Genomic DNA, 19,199 nt, shown 5'->3' on the forward strand with positions numbered 1-19,199 from the left:
TGTAGAGAATCATATAGCAATGATCTATTAATTGCTTTGTTTTCATGTTATTGCACACTGACTGTAACAGTAGGTTGCTTTCGATCGATTTTTTTTTTCGAAAGTCCCTACATAACCTTCGCGTAATAACATTTCTGTCTGCCAGGTACTAGGCATGCGCAGAACCTATACCATATCAAAACATAAGCAGATGGTAAATGACTATAATATCTATAACGAAGCAGAAGGCCGTGACATTAGTTGACATTAAAACATTTTTCGAAACATTTTAATTTGCGAAAAAGAAAATGTGAGTCACGTTAATCCCTGGATGCAACCGGATGTGGCTAAAGTCTGAAAATTATGACGTCACGTAATCTGACGTAATCAATCCATTATAGCCTGGAATGGGTCACGCGGTATTGTTGTTATGCAGTACATTGCTGGCATAGCAGCCGTTAGAAGATAGCTGAACACTGCTATGCCAGCAATGTACTGCATAGCAAAGGGCGAACACATAACTCTAAAGTCTTTGTGTATCAGGTGGTGCGAGCTGCACTAGTAACCATCCATAATACACACAATCATATGGAGAGAGGCTCAATAGGTGTTCTTTAAATATGACCGGATTGACACTGACGTCCGGTCCGTTGAATTCGTCTCATAGAATCCGAGGTGTTGCATGATGGGAGGTAAACCTGCGTATTTAAAACATCTTTCTTCCTGTTTCTGATATAATGATATTCCTAATTTCTCATTATTTTAGTGCGCATGCGCGCTACAATATTGGTATTACTGGTCAAGGGAACGATACCTACATGAATGGACGTTGAAGTTTCATATAGTCTCTGTACATTTGCAGTTTCAGAGCCTAGCTGCGAAGCCAACTTATTCTGAGCCTGTCTCGACGCTCACAGGCGCCCTCACTTTGTAGGTACATACATGACTATACTCCATGGTGTGTTGTCTGCCCCAAAAAATAACACAATTGAACAACCGAAAAGTTCTTCCTAATACTGCAAGCACTCTACGCGCACTACAATACTGCGAATCTGCAGACAAATGAAGTTTAAGTTAGTTTTAACTGTCGTTGCTGTTGGTGTAGTTGTAGTCAGCTTCGTAGTAGTTGTAGTCACCCTCGGAGTGGTTGTATTCACCCTCGTAGTATTCTTAGTCAACGTCGCTGCTATAATGACTGTCATGTTATGCGTCGCTAACATTATTGCTGTCGTTAAAGTGGTGGTTGTCGCTAGTTTCGTTTATTTGTTGAAGCTTTCGTAGATGGTGTCGTTGCAGACTATGACTCTAAATCGCCGTTGGCGATGTCGGTGTATTAAGTTACCGACATTGCCTCCGATGCGATCGCAACTGTGGTTTTTTAAAGTCACCAAGGTCCTCGTTGTTCATGGGGTAGTTCTGACTGCCAATGCTGTGCTGTTGTTAACGTTGTGGATGGCGGTGTCTGTGTCAATCTTCTTGTTGTTGTTTATTTCTCACTATAAGATTATCGTTCATATTAAAACCGCGGTTATCGTTAAGATTACGATGTCGTTGCCGTGTTTTTACAGGTTATCACACAAGTCTTCGTTGACGTTGTCGAAGTCTAAAGTTGTCGCCATATTGTTATCGTCGTGATATCGTGATAAAATCGTCGGTTATGGTATCAGTGAGTTATCGTTGGAATCACGGAATATGTCTTTGTAGAAAGTCGTGATTGTTCAAGTTTTCATTTGAAATTGAGCTGAGATTGTCGTTGTCTTTATCGTTGCCGCTGTGGTATCGTAACCGTCGTTCTCGGGATAAATATAAGTGTCGTTGTTACTATAGAATCTTTGCAACTGCCGATGTCGGTGTCAATTACTGTGTCGATATCGGTGTCAATTACCGTGTCGATATCGGTGTTAATTACCGTGTCGATATCGGTGTTAATTACCGTGTCGATGTCTGAGTCAATTACCGTGTGAATATCAGTGCCGATGTTTATGTCGGTGTCGGTGTCTTTTACAACGTCGCTTGAGCTTTCGTTATCAATGTTAATTCAATTGCCTTTTTCGCTAAAGTTGTCATGTCGCTAAAGATTTTGTTGACAAATTCGTCGCTGTCGCAAAAATTGTCATCGAGTCTGGAGTTGTCACTAACTTTTGGAAGTCGTTTCTCGTTGCAGATTTTGGAGACATTCTCGACGTCGTGTTAGCTTGTCGTTCTCGAATTTCGGTGTCCTTTTTCGACGTCGCTTTAAGCTGTCGTTAAAGTTGTCTCTCTCCATTTCGTTGTCGCACTCAAAGTCGCTTGAGCTGTCGTCGTCGTCGTTGCCGTTTTTGTTGTCGAAGTCCCTGTCTGTGTCTTTGTAGTCAATGTCTTTTCTTTTGTGTAATTGAGTTAAAAATAGACAATATTTCACTTAACTTCAACTCACAACTCATAAAATTGATTGTTTTGTCTCTCAAATTCGTTCGGAACTTTTTTTTTTGCTCCTCTTGAAAATACGCTTTGCGTATTTTCCCGCCAAAGAAACATAAAAAACTAGGTTGACGAGGTCTAGTACAATGTAAACCTTTACGAATGTATGGGTTTTATGATTGATGTATAGTTCCTAACCACGACAAAATGATGAAGTTAACATGTGTTACACCCGCATGTAAATATTTTATAATATTTTTTTTTATATAGTTCAGTAATGCTATTTAAAAAAAAGAAAACCTAAATATAAATAATTAATTAGTTTTAGCTGAAATGACATAAGAAAGGTTTACAGTATTTTTTTGTCCATCGATATAATTTCCGGTTCTAGAAGATTTATCTGTTTTCGATAATTCTTTCGTAAAGTTTTGAAAGTTATATAAGCTCTTTGCCACTCCAAACTTTACCAACCGTCCAAGACTGGTTGAAACTCTTTCACATATATTCACTTACGATCGGTTAAAAAATAAATAATAAAGGTATGTCAATCTTACAGGATGAAATCAGGCAAAATATTAATTTTGTTATGATATAGAAGACCGTTACCAAGACTGCATATATCAGTCTAAGTTGCATTTCTAATACCACTTTATTTTATTTTTTTTATAAGAAATGACCCATTATACTTTGAGGTTTCATCAATGAAAGTTGCTAGAAAATTTAATCTAATACACAGACCATAACTTCAAATTCTATTAATCTTTCATCACGTCGAATGAGCAGTTTACAATGCATTACCAACTTGTCAAGGGCATGTAATGGCAAGGATTGTGTTGGATGTCCTCCAAGGGTGTTATGCTATTTACATCAAGTTAAAAGAGCATATTTTGGTTAAGTTAGTATAGAATTGATAAGACATTTAACTGATGAATTAACGTTGACATTTAGGAAAAGTAAGTGATCATCGATTTAGCCTTAAAGGAGCAATCCAGAGATTGTAAATGATTTGAAGATGACTAAACTTGAACATAACTATAGAAACATGACTAGCACTCAAACGTTTCTTTTACATTTTTGATTTAATATCAAAAGTCAGTTTTTGCCAAAAATTGATATCCTTTAGTTTGATCCATACTTTTTTTGGTCATTTTGAGTATTTCCAATGGTTTGGTAAAGTTACGGTATCCGAAGTTGATGGTCACACGCTGCAGAAAATGTCTTACTTGTATCTTTTTCCACTCTTTTGTGGGTTATATTTATTTATTTATTTTACATTTTATTCCCAACTTTTTATAAAAGCAATTTGAATTAGCCAGTCCCGTATATAGCTTTGGATATGATGGAGGTATTATGTAACATTGATAACGTCACTTACGGTACCACATTGACGCAAACTGTACTTACCACAAAGTGACAAAAAGCTGATCATATTCAATTTATACGTTAACCATAAAAATTAAAAAAAGAAGACATTTTTTCAAGGGGCGGAGGAAAGAGGGGAATACAAGTTTTCAAAAAAGAACGGAAGTGCGGTCCTAAATTCGTTGAAACCGATTCCAATTTTCAAGAGTTTGGCTGGTCCTCTCTCATTTAAAATAAACAACAACTTTAAATCGTGAAATAGTTGATTCCGAGTCATATTGTATATTTATTATAATCAGATATACACGCAAGGTTTTTCTAATATTACATTTAACTTTCGTTATGTTAAGGATTGGGAAGAAGGCGTGTACACCACCGCATCCGGTGCCTGATGATCGCAAACTTGGAAAGTGAGAGCCGTAGGCATGGTCTGCCAAGATCATCAAAATTGAAGTTAAATGAACATATCAAAGTTTATATGTTGGAAACCAAATACATATAACAATACCACCTACGCATATTTTTTTCTATGAGAGATAGGTTTTACGTCTCTCTTAATCTATATTTTTGTCTATACTTTGATTACAATAAACCCATTCATTTCTATCTCATATGTACCACAAAATATACTAGAAAATGGCCACCCATGCTCAGATTTAAGAAACAAAAACTTAACCGTCAATAAAAAGTAATAACCAACACTTGGCTATTAGATTATCTATACTCTAACAATATTAAATTTTCTGATATTAATTATGAGAACCATAATATCCAGAAAAGTACTTTTGAAAAGTTCTATTAATTTTATTTTTAGCGCGCCTTAATTCCGGTCATAAACTGATGACTAATCATTATTTGCGCAGTTCTGTTCAGATCATTTTATAAGAATCCAGCGTCCCACTTCTTGTGCGAACTGTGTCACAACAGGTCATAAGACCTTTTAAACATTGACACATATTCTTGACAATTTTCTTAAATTAACTTTCCTTTTTTTCTCCTCGAACTAACATTAGTTTGTATGATCGTATAATTACATACACATTCCGTCATGCTCAAATCACTATGAAAACAAATGTGTATATTATTAATATTTTGGAATAATTGGACTAGCTGACACTGTTTACCGAAAGCAAACAGAATGATGGTTATTATAATTATTATTATTATGACGCATAAAATATGACTTTATCATTTTGTGAAACATGTTTAACGCACGACTGTTTTGATCGACAACAACCATAGGGAAATGCAATGAAGATAATTAAAGAAGTTAAACAGCGAGACAGATCTATACTTAGTTGCTAATAAAACATTTTTAGTAAACCTAATCCATCAAAAATTATCATTTCAATAAATACAATTTCTGTAGGAACGTTGAATAATTTACGGTTAAAACCGGTACCGCGCATCGATCAGAAGTGAACCATGGATGAAACAGTCATAATTTATTTTCTTGCAAAATTAAATTAGTTGAAGTTCGAAAAGGTTATAAATATGATCGCATCAGCTTATTAAATGGCATTCTTAGTTCTGATCAACATTTCTCGGGACTTGGCAGATTTTCCAGAGAGGCTAATTAAAGTAAGTTATACTTTTATTTTTATTTGTTGAGGATACTCATATTTTACTTCATTGTGTTTACATTTTGATAATAGTTAAAGGCTGATCTTTAGTTTTAAGAATAACATTTAAAGATAACTTTAATTTCAGCAAAGTATTCAATTGTCTTACCAATTCAATCGCATTAAGTAGACCTAACCATCGTAATAATTCGTAGAAACTTTATTTAGGCTATGAACGTTCTTCTTGCTTAGCAAAGTCACGTGATATTTTTCCATACAGGTTCTTTACATGGACACAGTCCGTCCCTATTTTAATATGTAAAGTATGTAACGTATAAGTAATAAAATAACTGGAAGATCCTTTTGTTACCAACACATTAATCCAGTATAGCAGCGTGATCATGAGTACAGGCATGGGCGTAGGAACCCAATTTACTTTTTTTGAGGCGGGGGAATGGGTGGGGGGGGGGGGGCTGTAACAATTTTGCGGAAATGTAACCAATTTGATAGGGCGTACTGGTGAGATCCCTCGTACCTTTGAGAATTGTTCTTTACCAAGTTAAGGGTACCTTGATATATTATTATGCTACCATTGGAGGTGAATGTATATCCAAGAATTTTCACTTGTTTGAGGTTAGTCTATCAATATATTTCTGTATAATATTTGCCACTAGATTAGTCAGGCAAGCTTAGAACGTTAATCTAATTACCTGAGACTGAGTTTTATGCGGAACTACCGACTCTCATCAAACACATTATTGCAGTTTAGATTTTCTTGCAGTACCCGAAACAATATCAGCATATTGCTCGAATGTTCACAGAAATGCCTTTTTGGGGCTGCATCCCCCAGCCCCCCCCCCCCCGCTTCCTACGCCTATAAGTACAAGTATTAAACTCCCTTTCCCCTACTCTGGTTGGATACATTATGTACCCAGTCCCATGGGTAGTTCACTTGCCCACCTTTGTTAAGGTTTGATATGTGCAGCTCGCATATTCAACTCCAATTATTATTGTATTAAATCAGAGATATGGGTTCAATATACCCACGATCCTTCGTTTATTGCTCATGCACCTTTTAGTTATGTCTGATCCCCAATTGTTTTTAGCAAAGTCTCCCAGGTTTACTCAGAATACGTCAGCGATTATATTGATCAACTAGAACTACATTTGCCTGCAAATACGCGATATTGTAGTGTGCGTGGAGGGCTTGCATTATTATAGGAAGAACTTTTCGGCTGTTCATGGTGTTATTTTTTGATCGGACAACACACCAGGGAATTTACCTACAAAGTGAGGGCGCTTTTGAGTGCCGTGACAGGCTCAGAATAAGTTTGCTACGCAGCTTGCCTCTGAAACTACAAATGTACAGAGACTATAAGAAACTTTAAGATTCAGTGTCCAGTCATGTAGGTATCGTTCACTTGGCCACTAATGCCAATATTCCAGCGCACACGTGCACTACAATAACAACAAACCTTTCACAATTTGTTTTTTGTTTTTTCTCAGCGAGTTGTAAATACGACTTTGTACATGTGGTTGTCCAGACACAGGTTTTCTTTATATTCAGTGCTTATCACATACCAAAAGAATATTAAGAAAGTTTCCAAAATGTCGACCTTTTACTACATTTCTGGACATGAAACTTATCAGTCAAGCTTAATGGACTGCTTTGGGAATGTAGGTTGCCAAACAGGTCCAACATTTTCTTTTAAATCAGTTTAAATCCGAATTAACGTTACTGTCCCAGAAGTTTTTATTTTCTTATTAGCAAACTGAAAAGTAAAATGAATTCAAAAAGCCTGTAGCATTATAGTAACATAATGAAAATAGATTCATTCCCCCCCCCCCTCTCCCCCGAGTATGTTTTTTTTTTAAGAAATGTTCACTCATGTTGCATAATTTCGTTTTAGACTCTGGAGTAGGTCGAAGCTGTTGTTATTTTGAGATACTGCCCTCGTCTAACCAATGCTTCACATAGAGCGTGATTGATAAGGGCCCTTGATTCCGAAAATTAACACTTACAACTTAAAAGTGAGAGATTTACATAGACGATCATATTTTAAACAAAAGATTTATTGATTTCTCTTGCTGAAGAAACCATGCATTCCAAGACTCTGTACATTTGTTTGGTGGTGGCCGTGATGGTCGCCACGGCAACGGCATACTTCGATGACGACAACGATGAAGAGGACGAGTTTGCTTTTCTTGAAAATTTCTTGGAAAAACGCGGAAAAGGGGAAGGAAAGAAAAAGGGGAAGGGTAAAGCCAGGGGTAAGGGGAAGTTTAGAGATAGGAACAGGGGAAACACCGGACCAGGAAGCCAGGGGTACTGGGACGGTAAGTATCCTTGGTAACAGTCATGTGACCTAATGTTTTTCTATGACGATTTGTATGCAAATTTCAATGTTTCATTCAATCAGCCAGTTTTACGTATAGCTGACCTTGTGGTCCAGAACTTTCTTTAACTTCGAACTATTGCATTTCCATGGTGTGTCCGCGGTTTAAAGAATAGAGCACTTTTTGGTTTCCCGAAAGGAAAACTATGGAGTCACTCTTACCGACCTTGCAAAATTGTGAGGGGAACCGCGGATTGCAAAATCGGCCATGACTATACCGCGGATTGCAAAGTCGGTGCTTATTTAATATAACGGTTAGATTCGTGTAACACGGCAGCGAATACAGACACGTTGTACTTACAGCAACTTTTTGCGTCCTATCGCCGTTTTCCCACCCTTTTGACAATTTCATCGAGTATTTTACATGTATTCATCACATAACAGCAAACTAGGATATTAGTCAAGTTTTTCCCCTGCCAAGAGCATTAATTGGCGAGTAATTAAGGACTTCTGCAGGTAATTAAAGTGTCTATCAACAAATTCCTCATTTAAAAATTAATCGCATGCAGTTCTCCAAATCCACTAGTTTGAATTCAACCAATCAGTGCATAGCTAACATGTTTATTTATAAGCAGTTGCTTAAAATAGATTCATTCACAGCAATCCGTAAAAAATGCGTCGGTATCACAGCCATACACAAATAAAGCACAAAGTATTGTAGTTCTCATTGGTGGACTGGGTTGCTTTCGACGCCGGCAAAGTGAAACTTCTTTACCTTATTATTCAATGACATTCATAGAACTTAAGGAAAATATCTTCGAGCAAAACAACGATCAAAGTTAAAGTTAAAAGTTAAAGTTGAAGGTTTACAGTCTTGTATGAGGCTAATGCCTCCTGACATGACTTTACAACTTAACCCCTGGTCATTGGTAACTTGTCACACCCACACACCAAAGTGTGCACAATTCAATCAATCTCTCCTGGGGCACCACAGTGCACCACAACCACGTGTCCCCCGGGGGACTTCCCATAGGGTGCAGCCACAAACCGGCGCACGCAACTATATTTACAAGTTACCTCGCAGGTCCCCATTTATACACCTGGGTGAAGAGAGGCAATGGAGGTAAAGCGCCTTGCCCAAGGACACAACGTAATGATCTGGCCAGGGCTCGAACCTGTAATCCTTAGATCACAAGTCCACTGCCTTATCCATTGTAAATTTTTGAATTTCATTCCACCATTTGAAGTTAGATTTAAATAGATAAGCTAGTTATGTATGTCGTTATGGCATCTTGGGGTCAATGAGGTTGAGAAAATCACAGAAAATGACGCTAAAAGCGGCTTTAAAAGCCGAAACGAACGTGATTTAATCAGGTCACACAACCGGAGTGTATGCAAGTTCTTCAATACAGCCCTCCATAAACTTTTACTGGCAACATTTCATATTGTAGTTTTGATTCTTAGATTAGTCATCCAATATTGAACCTGGATAAGAAAACGATATGACTTGATTCATTCTTAAAACAATTAACTTCAGCAGCATGTCCATTGGTGCGAGAGAACTCGCGTCCTCAACCTTGTCTTTCTATAAATGAATTCGATGTGTACTATAAAGTCCTCGCGGTATTGTTCTCGCGTGTACACCTGGATATGTATATATATATATATATATATATATATATATGTAATATGGAACTACAAATATATGTATATATATATATTTATATATATACATATATATATTTGTAGTTCCAAGTTAAAAGTTAAAGATCGGCTTCGTCACATCGTCAGTGAATTCTTGCATTACTGCTAACATCAATCTATACACACACCCTCGATGTAATAAAACTGGGGCAGGTTAATTAAGAGTGGATCAAAGTGGTTTGTTACTTCTGCCCAACGTTCTATATCGGTTGACTCTCTTAGACATTATTTATGATGTCTCACGTCTATAACCTCTATCTAATGTAATCGAGATGTCCATACACCTCATACTGACAGTAACCTTCAAGTGTTTTGTAGCGTGGCCATATACGATTTGTGTTTTGTTTTGTTTTCCAACTGTGTGCATGTATATTGGAACTTTCTAAAACGAATTATGCAACCTCGTTACAAATTAGTATAACCTCTTGGATATAATGTTTCAGTTTTCGGAAAGTTAAAACAGTTTAAAGATGTGTGTGTGTACTATATTTTCATCTAATTAAGAAGCATCGTTAACACATCGTCTTTTCCTCCACCTCTCTCTCTCTCTGTTAACCTCTCTTGCCCCTCTCTTGATACAGAATGCCCCTCTGATCCAACTTGTCAGTGTTATTTCGTGGACGGCGAAGTCTCAGTATTTGGTGCCTGTTCACAAAGTAAGTCACACTTTCAGTATTAAGGTATTCAGTGTTAAGGTATTCTATAAACAGTAAAGATTAATAAAAAAATGAGTTTATCTTTTATTTTTTGTTTGAAAACCAGGCTTTAAGTTTTAAAAGTTGTGAAGTGTAAATTTGGAGCTGAAATCACAGATAAATTTCAATAGGCTATGTTTTACAATTCATTTAGGAACAATGGGATTAACTTTATATTGCTGTTACCGGTATACAATGATTTATACGAGCCGGTTTGTAATATTGTTGTACTACTAGTCTGGTCTTATTAAGTGTTACATGATTCTTTTCTCTTTTTTAAGGAGTATTTACTGGCTTTTAAAGGAATCAAATAAAGGTAATTTTTGCTCTTATTCGCACGCAACCGTATTTCATCTCATGCAAGTATTCAGAAGGGTTCGCGAAAGTTTGGTCATTTTTCGCACATATTCGAATGCCTTTCGCAAGAGATTTAGAGCAGGGGTTCCCTAGCTGGGGTGTATGAACCATCAGGGGGTGCGTGAGTACATCCCAGGGGGCTCGTAAGACGTTTCTGAAAGACAAAACTAGAGTACTTTTTGTTGAACTAAAATCTGATAAATCATATAATTTAGTAATGTACAAAAGTCGACAAATTCTTTTCGCGTTCCATACGAATATATTGATATAGTAGTACCGTACCGTGCATGTGATAAATAACTGAACTATGAAACAGACACAGGCCGCATGACTTTGGTGAAGTTGGTGTACGCATGACAGTACCTCGTGAAGATAAAGAACTGATCTGATCTTGAAGTTTACAAATAAATATTTGTTCATCTCTTGTTTTGTTTCTTCATTGCAATATAACACTATGAACTTGATCTTTTACGAAGCACTGTTATGCGATTATAGTATATTTATGAATCAGATCGTGTCTCGAAAAGTTGGGGGTTCGTGGAAAACTCTGACATCCACAGGTGGTTCGTGGGGGATAAAGTTAAACCCTGCTATAGAGTAACATATATGTAGTATATATGCATATATGTAGTATATATATATATATATATATATATATGGGACATGTATTCCATATTTATAAGACATGTATTCCATATTCGATGCATACGATATATTCGGTGATTATCAATTCTCCTATGTATACGCTCTGGCACACGGTATGCAATTGATTTGCTACTAAATGCACGCACGGTGTGTAATATATCAATAACGCGGTTACCACTCACTCTGTGTTATTATGTTGCAATATCCCCGATCATTAACACCGTCTTTCTGTAATGCATGAACGGTATGTGACATATTGCCAAACAAACGTATTACTATCTTGAAGTGTCTGTTTTATTTTTCATTTTCATTTTCCCCAGCTAACTCACCGTGATGTAATAGTGACGTCACCCCTACCAAGGCTCATTGTTTTCTTCAATTGGATGACATGTTATTAGATTAAGAATTTACCATTGATGACGTCGGACTGTATCTATAATAGTGAATGAATTAGCTGCAAGTCTCTCTTTAATTTGAATACCCTTTAATAGATTTGGTTACACAAAATATGGTTTTAGCTAAATCTTCGAAAATGCTGTATTAACACAGATATATGAAGGCTTCGAGCACACATTGTATTTTGATTGGTTCATAGACACCACGTGTACAATTAAGGATCCCCACCAACCATCCTCATTGGTCTATGAGAGATATAACTGATTGGAACACTTCACCAAAACAGCTTGGAAAAAATGCTTTCTCTATAGGGAGATATGTTCCTTCATACAAAAGGTTGAAGACGTTTATCAAGTCTAAATATGACATCATCGAACCGATAGGTGCTTCAATCCCCCCCCCCCTCCCTCCCCTCCTCTCCCCTCCCTTTCTATCTATTTATAACGTCGTTCATTTTCTATAATGAATTGAGATGATAATGATATTGGTTCTGTGAATTCCTGATAAAATTTCACCTTTAGTATATGGAAATCAACACAGGGAGAAACAAAATAATATCATTCATAATGCTAGTGGCATGGCAGATTTTACTAAATGAAAGCTACCAGTTAAAACCCGGATATTTCCCAAATGCAGCAATATTTTTGTTATCTTTTTGTGATAGATGTTCATCACAGAGACCTCTGTCACTAAGCTAAAGCACCCAGTTGGAACAATATACTCTATACTGTAGTGTTATGTCCCGCTTTCAGAGCACTCGTATTGTCAGTACTGTACGAGCAGTATGAATATCATGATTCTATCAGATCAAGGTGAGGAACTGTTTGTACTGACAATACCAGTGCTTTGAAGCATGATATTGGAGCACAGTTTAGAGAGGTATTAGCATTAGGACATTGTCTTAACTGGCTGAGCTAAAGATGATGATTGTTGTTTATTCATTGGCGTCGAAGGGGGGGGGGGGGAGGTTGATTGGTATCTCCGTTAATAGTCATGATTGTGGTGAGTTCACCAATAATGAATCAACCACGAGTGCATGCCCTACTATATTTGTAGGCTACTCCAGAAGTGTTTGATACTAAAATGAAATGCTTAACTATTTGTGGGAGTGGATGTTATATTGTCGATTAGGAAGAATCTCTGTTGCTTTTGTCATTTCAAAGTTATGTTTATGATTTTCACAGTTCATTTGTCGTTGTTGATTTATTCTACATTCATAACGTGTCATCCGAATAAATTTGTTTTGATTTTCAAACCACGTTTTGTTGTTGTTTTGGGGTTTCTGTTCTGTTATTTGGTTTTTAATCAGAATGTTTGTCATAATTCAATTAAATTCCAAGACAGAAAATGGGGAATTGGGGGGATGCAAACGATGAACGAGCTTTTAACTTAAGTCGAAAACAATATTTAGCTCAGCTGTATAGAGTTCACTTAATGCCATCAGCTTTGGTGTAAAAGCATAGTTCTTAACATTACATACGACCATTCTCGCTCGTTTTCACATATTTTAGAACATCCATGTTTTTACTCTTTAACAAAGTACAGTATTGTGAATAGAAAGAAAAACAACAAAGAAAAAACAACAATGGGATAAGTTGACGGCTGTGCATGGGGTGGAGATCAATCACATGTGTGGCAAGTGTTTTCAATATGTCCAATTCATTCAATCTATTCTCCTGACCAAAAGAAAATCCATAGAAATGTTTTCATGCTTCTCGAACCATTTGCTATGGACCAAGATGGAGAGTATAAGATACTTAAATAATGGAACGTGCACGGGGTTTCTTTACCTATTGTACTTTATACCATGAAATCTTTACTTTAACTCCTCCTCCGGTTACTTTCTGCGATTCAAACGAGGCGATTAAAATGTCGATTCTGAACAGTATAGGCCTACGCTTGACTTACCAGTTTAAAGAGACATCACTAAAATCAATAGGGCATATAACGTTGTATTGCGATTATATGCTTCTTGTCAGGATGTCAACGATTTATTTCTTTGTTTATTTTGGGGGGGGGGGGTGGTTGGGGGGGCGGGTGTTTGATGGGGCATAGGATAACGTAGAAGGCTACCTCACACGTTAGTCGGACCTCTCCCTTAGGTGACGAAACGTTTGACAAATGACATTGAGGCAGAACACAATGTTGGCATTTCTTTGAAGTGATGTACCAAGTAGGATGTTCTAAGTTACGTCATCATGTTTATTCATCTCTCATTTTGTATAATACTTGTAGTAGTGAACGACGCCACAGTTGAGTGGGAACAAAAAGTACAGACGATGTATACCTCCAGTCACATCCAAAGGACACACTCTTTGTTGGCTTATCTATAGGTGGATATAAGTGCACATTATAAACTTTTGTTATTATTATTATGATATTACAGATATTTGAAAATATTGCTGACATTATTAATATAATTGCCGAAATTAGTCACTTGGCTTTCCAAAAGACGAGTGTATAAAACAAACATTGAACTAGAAACCACACGACATTGACACCGATTTCAAGGAGAACATTTAAGTCCATTGTACTCATGTATAGGGCAGACAAAAGCCAACTCGGATACTATGGGGATGGGGCGGCGCGGTGGGGGGGGGGGATATTGGAGGGATTTCAACCGGGAATTCATTGGTTCGAGGTTGAATAATTCCACCTCAATGTATCGTTATTTTTTCAGCATTCGTTGTGAAGTGAGGTAATACACGTACCGTTTCCATTATATCGTTGCATATATATATATATATATATATATATATATATATATATATATATATATATATATATATATATATATATATATATATATATATATATATATATATATATATATATATATATATATATATGTATATATATATATATATGCATATATATATATATACATATATATTGAAATCGTAATGTGTTGGAAAATCAAGAACAGTGAAAAAACTTCCAGCCTCCACCGGGATTCGAACCCGGGCCTCCGCGGACACCCTTACCAACTAGGCTATGGACGCTGATTGTATGTCCACCGATAAGGAAGGCCGTAATTCCACCGTAGGCGCTTGTCACCTGTATCGAACAATAATAGTTCTGTTTTTGGTGACATATTTTGCCTTACTCTAGAGATCAAATGTAAAGCTAACCAACTCGAAAATCATTTGTGATTCTTAAAGCCGGATCTCGAAAGAGATACTTTGAACATACTTTATGTTAATACATATATATATATACATATATACCTTTTTCTAGTGGTATTTAGCGGGTTTTCTGTCTTTCTTCACCACGTCCATTATTCTTGATAAAAACTCGTCCGACATAAAGGGTTTATTATTTTGTTCTTCTTACTTCAAAGAACCCTTTATTTTTGTCAAACCCCCTTTTCGATCTTAGTTTATAAGAAAGCAATAAAAGATTCTTTCCGAAGTCGAAACTATTGGATACCGTAAAAAAAGGAACTATTGTTGTTTTACTTTTATCTTGTTCGATGAAAAATAAAGAGAAGAAGAAGAAGAAGAAGAAAAAGAAGAAGAAGAATAAGGATAAGAAGAAAGAGGAGCCTCGTTAAGTCCTTTCCCCATCAGTGACACAAACAGAGATCAATAGTTGGCAGGATCCCGTTGGTTAGATAACTGGTTTTACTTCTATTGAAAGGCAGCTTATAACGCATTGTTGTATGTAAAGTGCTGCCAACCCGGACTATTTTGGCAAAGAAGCTAAGCTCCCGCCTAGTGGACCGTTAATAAATACTTTAAGAGTTAAGTATCGGCTTAAACCTAACGCTTAAGTCACTGAGACCAAAAGAAAAGTTCTTTCTGATGGGTGGAAACGTAATTATAGTGAGAGACAGGTTTCTTTCCAAATAGTGGCAATAAAAAGCAAGTTAGTCCACATACCTGTGGCAAATTAGCCCTATCACTTGAGAATCTGTTGCCGTGGAGCATAGCAACGTGCCCCAGGAAGTCGTATAACTTCGCAGGTATTCATGGGTTTAGTTCGTTCCCTGATGGTTAAACTTTTTAAAGAAAGTAAGGGCAGTTGAAAACGTTGGCCATAATGAAAATATCGTCCCCCCCCCACCTTTTCTTTTGGTGGCACACAAAACTTGAGAAACATTTCCAATATTCTTAAATTAAATATAAAAATACTCTCAAATAGTATATTTTCATTCCGTGGAACGAAGAGCTAGTGTATAACCAGGGAGCTATAACAGCTTCCTGGTGCAAATAACAGCTCCCTGGTGCAAATAACAGCTCCCTGGTGCAAAAAACAGCTCCCTGGTGCAAATAACAGCTCCCTGGTGCAAATAACAGCTCCCTGGTGCAAATAACAGCTCCCTGGTGCAAATAACAGCTCCCTGGTGCAAAAAACAGCTCCCTGGTGCAAATAACAGCTCCCTGGTGCAAATAACAGCTCCCTGGTGCAAATAACAGCTCCCTGGTGCAAATAACAGCTCCCTGGTGCAAATAACAGCTCCCTGGTGCAAATAACAGCTCCCTGGTGCAAATAACAGCTCCCTGGTGCAAAAAACAGCTCCCTGGTGCAAAAAACAGCTCCCTGGTGCAAATAACAGCTCCCTGGTGCAAATAACAGCTCCCTGGTGCAAATAACAGCTCCCTGGTGCAAAAAACAGCTCCCTGGTGCAAAAAACAGCTCCCTGGTGCAAATAACAGCTCCCTGGTGCAAATAACAGCTCCCTGGTGCAAATAACAGCTCCCTGGTGTAACTATAGCATCTCAATAGTTAATGGCAGTATAGCAACGTCGTTCCCGATACGTGTGTACTAAGTGAGGAAGCTAGGCTCTATAGTGTGTTAGGCTAAAAACATGTTGACACTGGAGATACGGGGTCTATTAAAGTAACGAACATTCACAATCCGCAGACCTAGTTCATTATTTTACAAACCATAACATACATGTCGCTGTTTTGGGATACTTGATACATATTTTTCCGCATTTGTACTAATGTTGTTGTACTCGTATGCATGCTGTTGTACTCGTACCCATGCTGTTTTCGTACGCATGCTATTGTAATCGCATTCATACTGTTGTACTCGTATTCATACTGCTGTACTCATACTGATGCTGTTGTACTCGTTCTCATGCTGCTGTACACGTATTCATGCTGTTGTACTCGTTCTCATGCTGTCTTCGTACGCATGCTATTGTAATCGCATTCTTACTGTTGTACTCGTATTCATACTGCTGTACTCGTACTGATGCTTTTGTACAAATACTCATAATTTTGTTCACATACTCATGCTGTTGTACTCGTTCTCATGCTGCTGTACACGTATTCATGCTGTTGTACACATACTCATACTGTTGTACTCGCCTCATGATGTGTACTCGTACTGATGCTGTTGTACTCGCTCGTACTGATGCTGTTGTACCCATACTCTTGCTGTTGTACACATACTCATACTGTTGTACTCGTTCTCATGCTGTTATACTAGCACCATTCGTGCTGTTGTACACGAAAAACAAGTCTGATTTTATGGTAAGGACAGTTAAGATACCAAAAAGAAGAAAGTTAGCTGTTCTGTGAGAGATATTCTGGCATGGCTTACCACATCATTATAAATTACATCAACCCCATCCACTCGACGTGGGGATTATAGATTATAGCAGTTCCAACACTAGGGAAGCCATGTACTTTTTCTGAATTGACTGAAACCTTGCCTATACGGTGTTGATATAAGGATAAGTGTAACGGCTGATTCATTCTCAACAAAATGTTTGGAGAATTTCGTAACATCCATGTTGAATTTCTTTAAAAGAATGATCATCAGATTTTTTAGTTCGTTCTTTAAATAATTTTCTGACTTCAATATTACTCTTCTTTATTAGTCGCAATTAGTGGCAAAAGGCTTATTTGCCAAACAGTCTGAATAAAAACTATACCGATATTAAACTGTATCGGTTATGAAAGGCCTTTCTTGTTTGGAAAACAGGGTCCATCTGAAAAAAAGAAATACAGACAGAAAGAGGACCTTTATAGTAATTTGGTTTCTACCGGACTTAGTGAATCTATGACGTCACAACATGTTCATACTGCTTGGGGGCTTATCGTAACTTTTGCATTTCATTTAAGTAGATGTGTAGCTCAGATGAGTTAATGCTATCACGTGGTGTTGTTTGGCATTTTTCTTGTTTTTTTTTGTCGGGTAAATATGGCAAACCTATGAACTGTTGTTTTCTGCCCCCCCCCTTTTTTTGAGGCAGAAAGCCAACGTCCCAATCACCCTGGAGACAGTGTTCCCCTAGTATCTGACATTTTAGTTTTAAAACAAATCGATGAGAGGAACCTCAGGGTGTACCCGTTCAACATCAAACTACAAACGACGTACACGCCTTTCGAAACCACAGAGGCAGGCGCCATTTTCTAAACTCCCAAACTGAGTTTAACCGAATCTATTTGGCCTCGATGTTGTGTAAGGGGAACCTGGTCACAAATCCTGTCCTCCTATCACCCAGAAATCTTTTAATTTTATGCCCAGTAATTGCGATTTAAAATATTAACATTTTTATAACTAATTTAGTTTACAAGGCATATAACAATTTCCATTGTATTTTTTATGCATGTGGCTGAATAAACCATCTATACATAATTTACCTGGTCACAAATCCTTTCCTTTATCACCCCAAAACATTTTAATTTAGCAGTACTTAAAGTTCGCAGTGTTGAGTAAAATAGTTGCATGTGTATTAATGAATGGTATTATAGAATATAAACTTTAATGGCGCTAGATTTTCAGTAGAAAAGAACTTTAATTAACAGTGGAATTCACAAAACAAAACAAAATAAACGAGGTCACTTCTAGATTTTTTTGTAAAATTCAACAACAAAATAACTCGAAGATCTAAGTATTTCTTTAAACCAAATGTTCTAGCTAATACAAGTTTCTTCCAACTTCCTTTTATAACATTTGTTTTCATCTTTTTATCGATGCAACTATACCAGCAAATCCCATTAACAAATATAAGCTAAAGCTGTAAAGCCAGAAGGAAATCGTAAAAGTGTTACGCTAGCGTTTTGGCCTTCTGCAAAAGACCCTTATCACTTTATAGGGAAGCCACCTTTGCTAGCCCATACAAAAGAAAATGTCGTTAGCAACTTTCAATGCCTAAAGCATTATAAGTTTGTTAAATCCATTTAATTAAGTGATATGTTCCTAGTTAGTTACACTAACCATTGCTATGTGATTGATTTGGTTGTCGAGATAAGAATGAGCTATATTGTTAGGAATGTTTAAAGCTGTCAAACTAGATTCCTTTGTTTGTGTCGTGTTGTATCTGATGGGTTGAAATCTTAATTGATCAATTTAAAGACTTTCTTGTTCTCGGACTTCCTTACAATTGTTTATTTGAGGGGAGAGGTGGCCTTCCCTAAATCTTTGAAGCCTTTCTTTATTGTACCACCAATCAATGAACCGTTTAAATGTTAATGTTCTCTTATTCAATGCAATGCATACAGACGTTCAAGGAACAGTGCCCTCTCAAGGGAACAAGGAACAGGGAACAGCCCCCCCCCCCCCCCAGTTTTTGAAGGAAAATACACTTAACATTTTAGACTTCAAAAGCAGCATTCTGAGGTATATTAGACTATAAAAGATATGTTTATAATTATAGATCTAAGCGTATGGTGTTGCTTTTACACTTGTTTTAAAGGTGCCGGGGAGGTGTATACAACTCCCACACTCCCTAGATCCGCGCCTGCTTTGCAATTGTTGACCGTTTAGCTTGTCATTATCCTGCTTACATTACATCGATTTATCA

The 19,199-nt window shown here is 37.1% G+C and overlaps 1 protein-coding gene across 1 annotated transcript; it reads left to right on the top strand.

Moving 5' to 3' along the window:
- Positions 1–5,162: 5,162 nt before the first annotated feature.
- On the top strand, positions 5,163–12,691 carry LOC139977481 (uncharacterized). The gene is made up of 5 exons (XM_071986831.1): positions 5,163–5,322; positions 7,398–7,640; positions 9,925–9,999; positions 10,320–10,354; positions 11,361–12,691. Exons 2-4 carry the CDS (start codon positions 7,403–7,405, stop codon positions 10,337–10,339), a joined length of 333 nt encoding a protein of 110 aa, XP_071842932.1. The 5' UTR covers positions 5,163–5,322; positions 7,398–7,402; the 3' UTR covers positions 10,340–10,354; positions 11,361–12,691.
- The last annotated feature ends 6,508 nt before the right edge of the window (positions 12,692–19,199 follow it).

This window comes from Apostichopus japonicus, chromosome 12 (genome assembly GCF_037975245.1).
Source record: "Apostichopus japonicus isolate 1M-3 chromosome 12, ASM3797524v1, whole genome shotgun sequence".
Lineage (NCBI taxonomy): Eukaryota > Metazoa > Echinodermata > Holothuroidea > Aspidochirotida > Stichopodidae > Apostichopus > Apostichopus japonicus.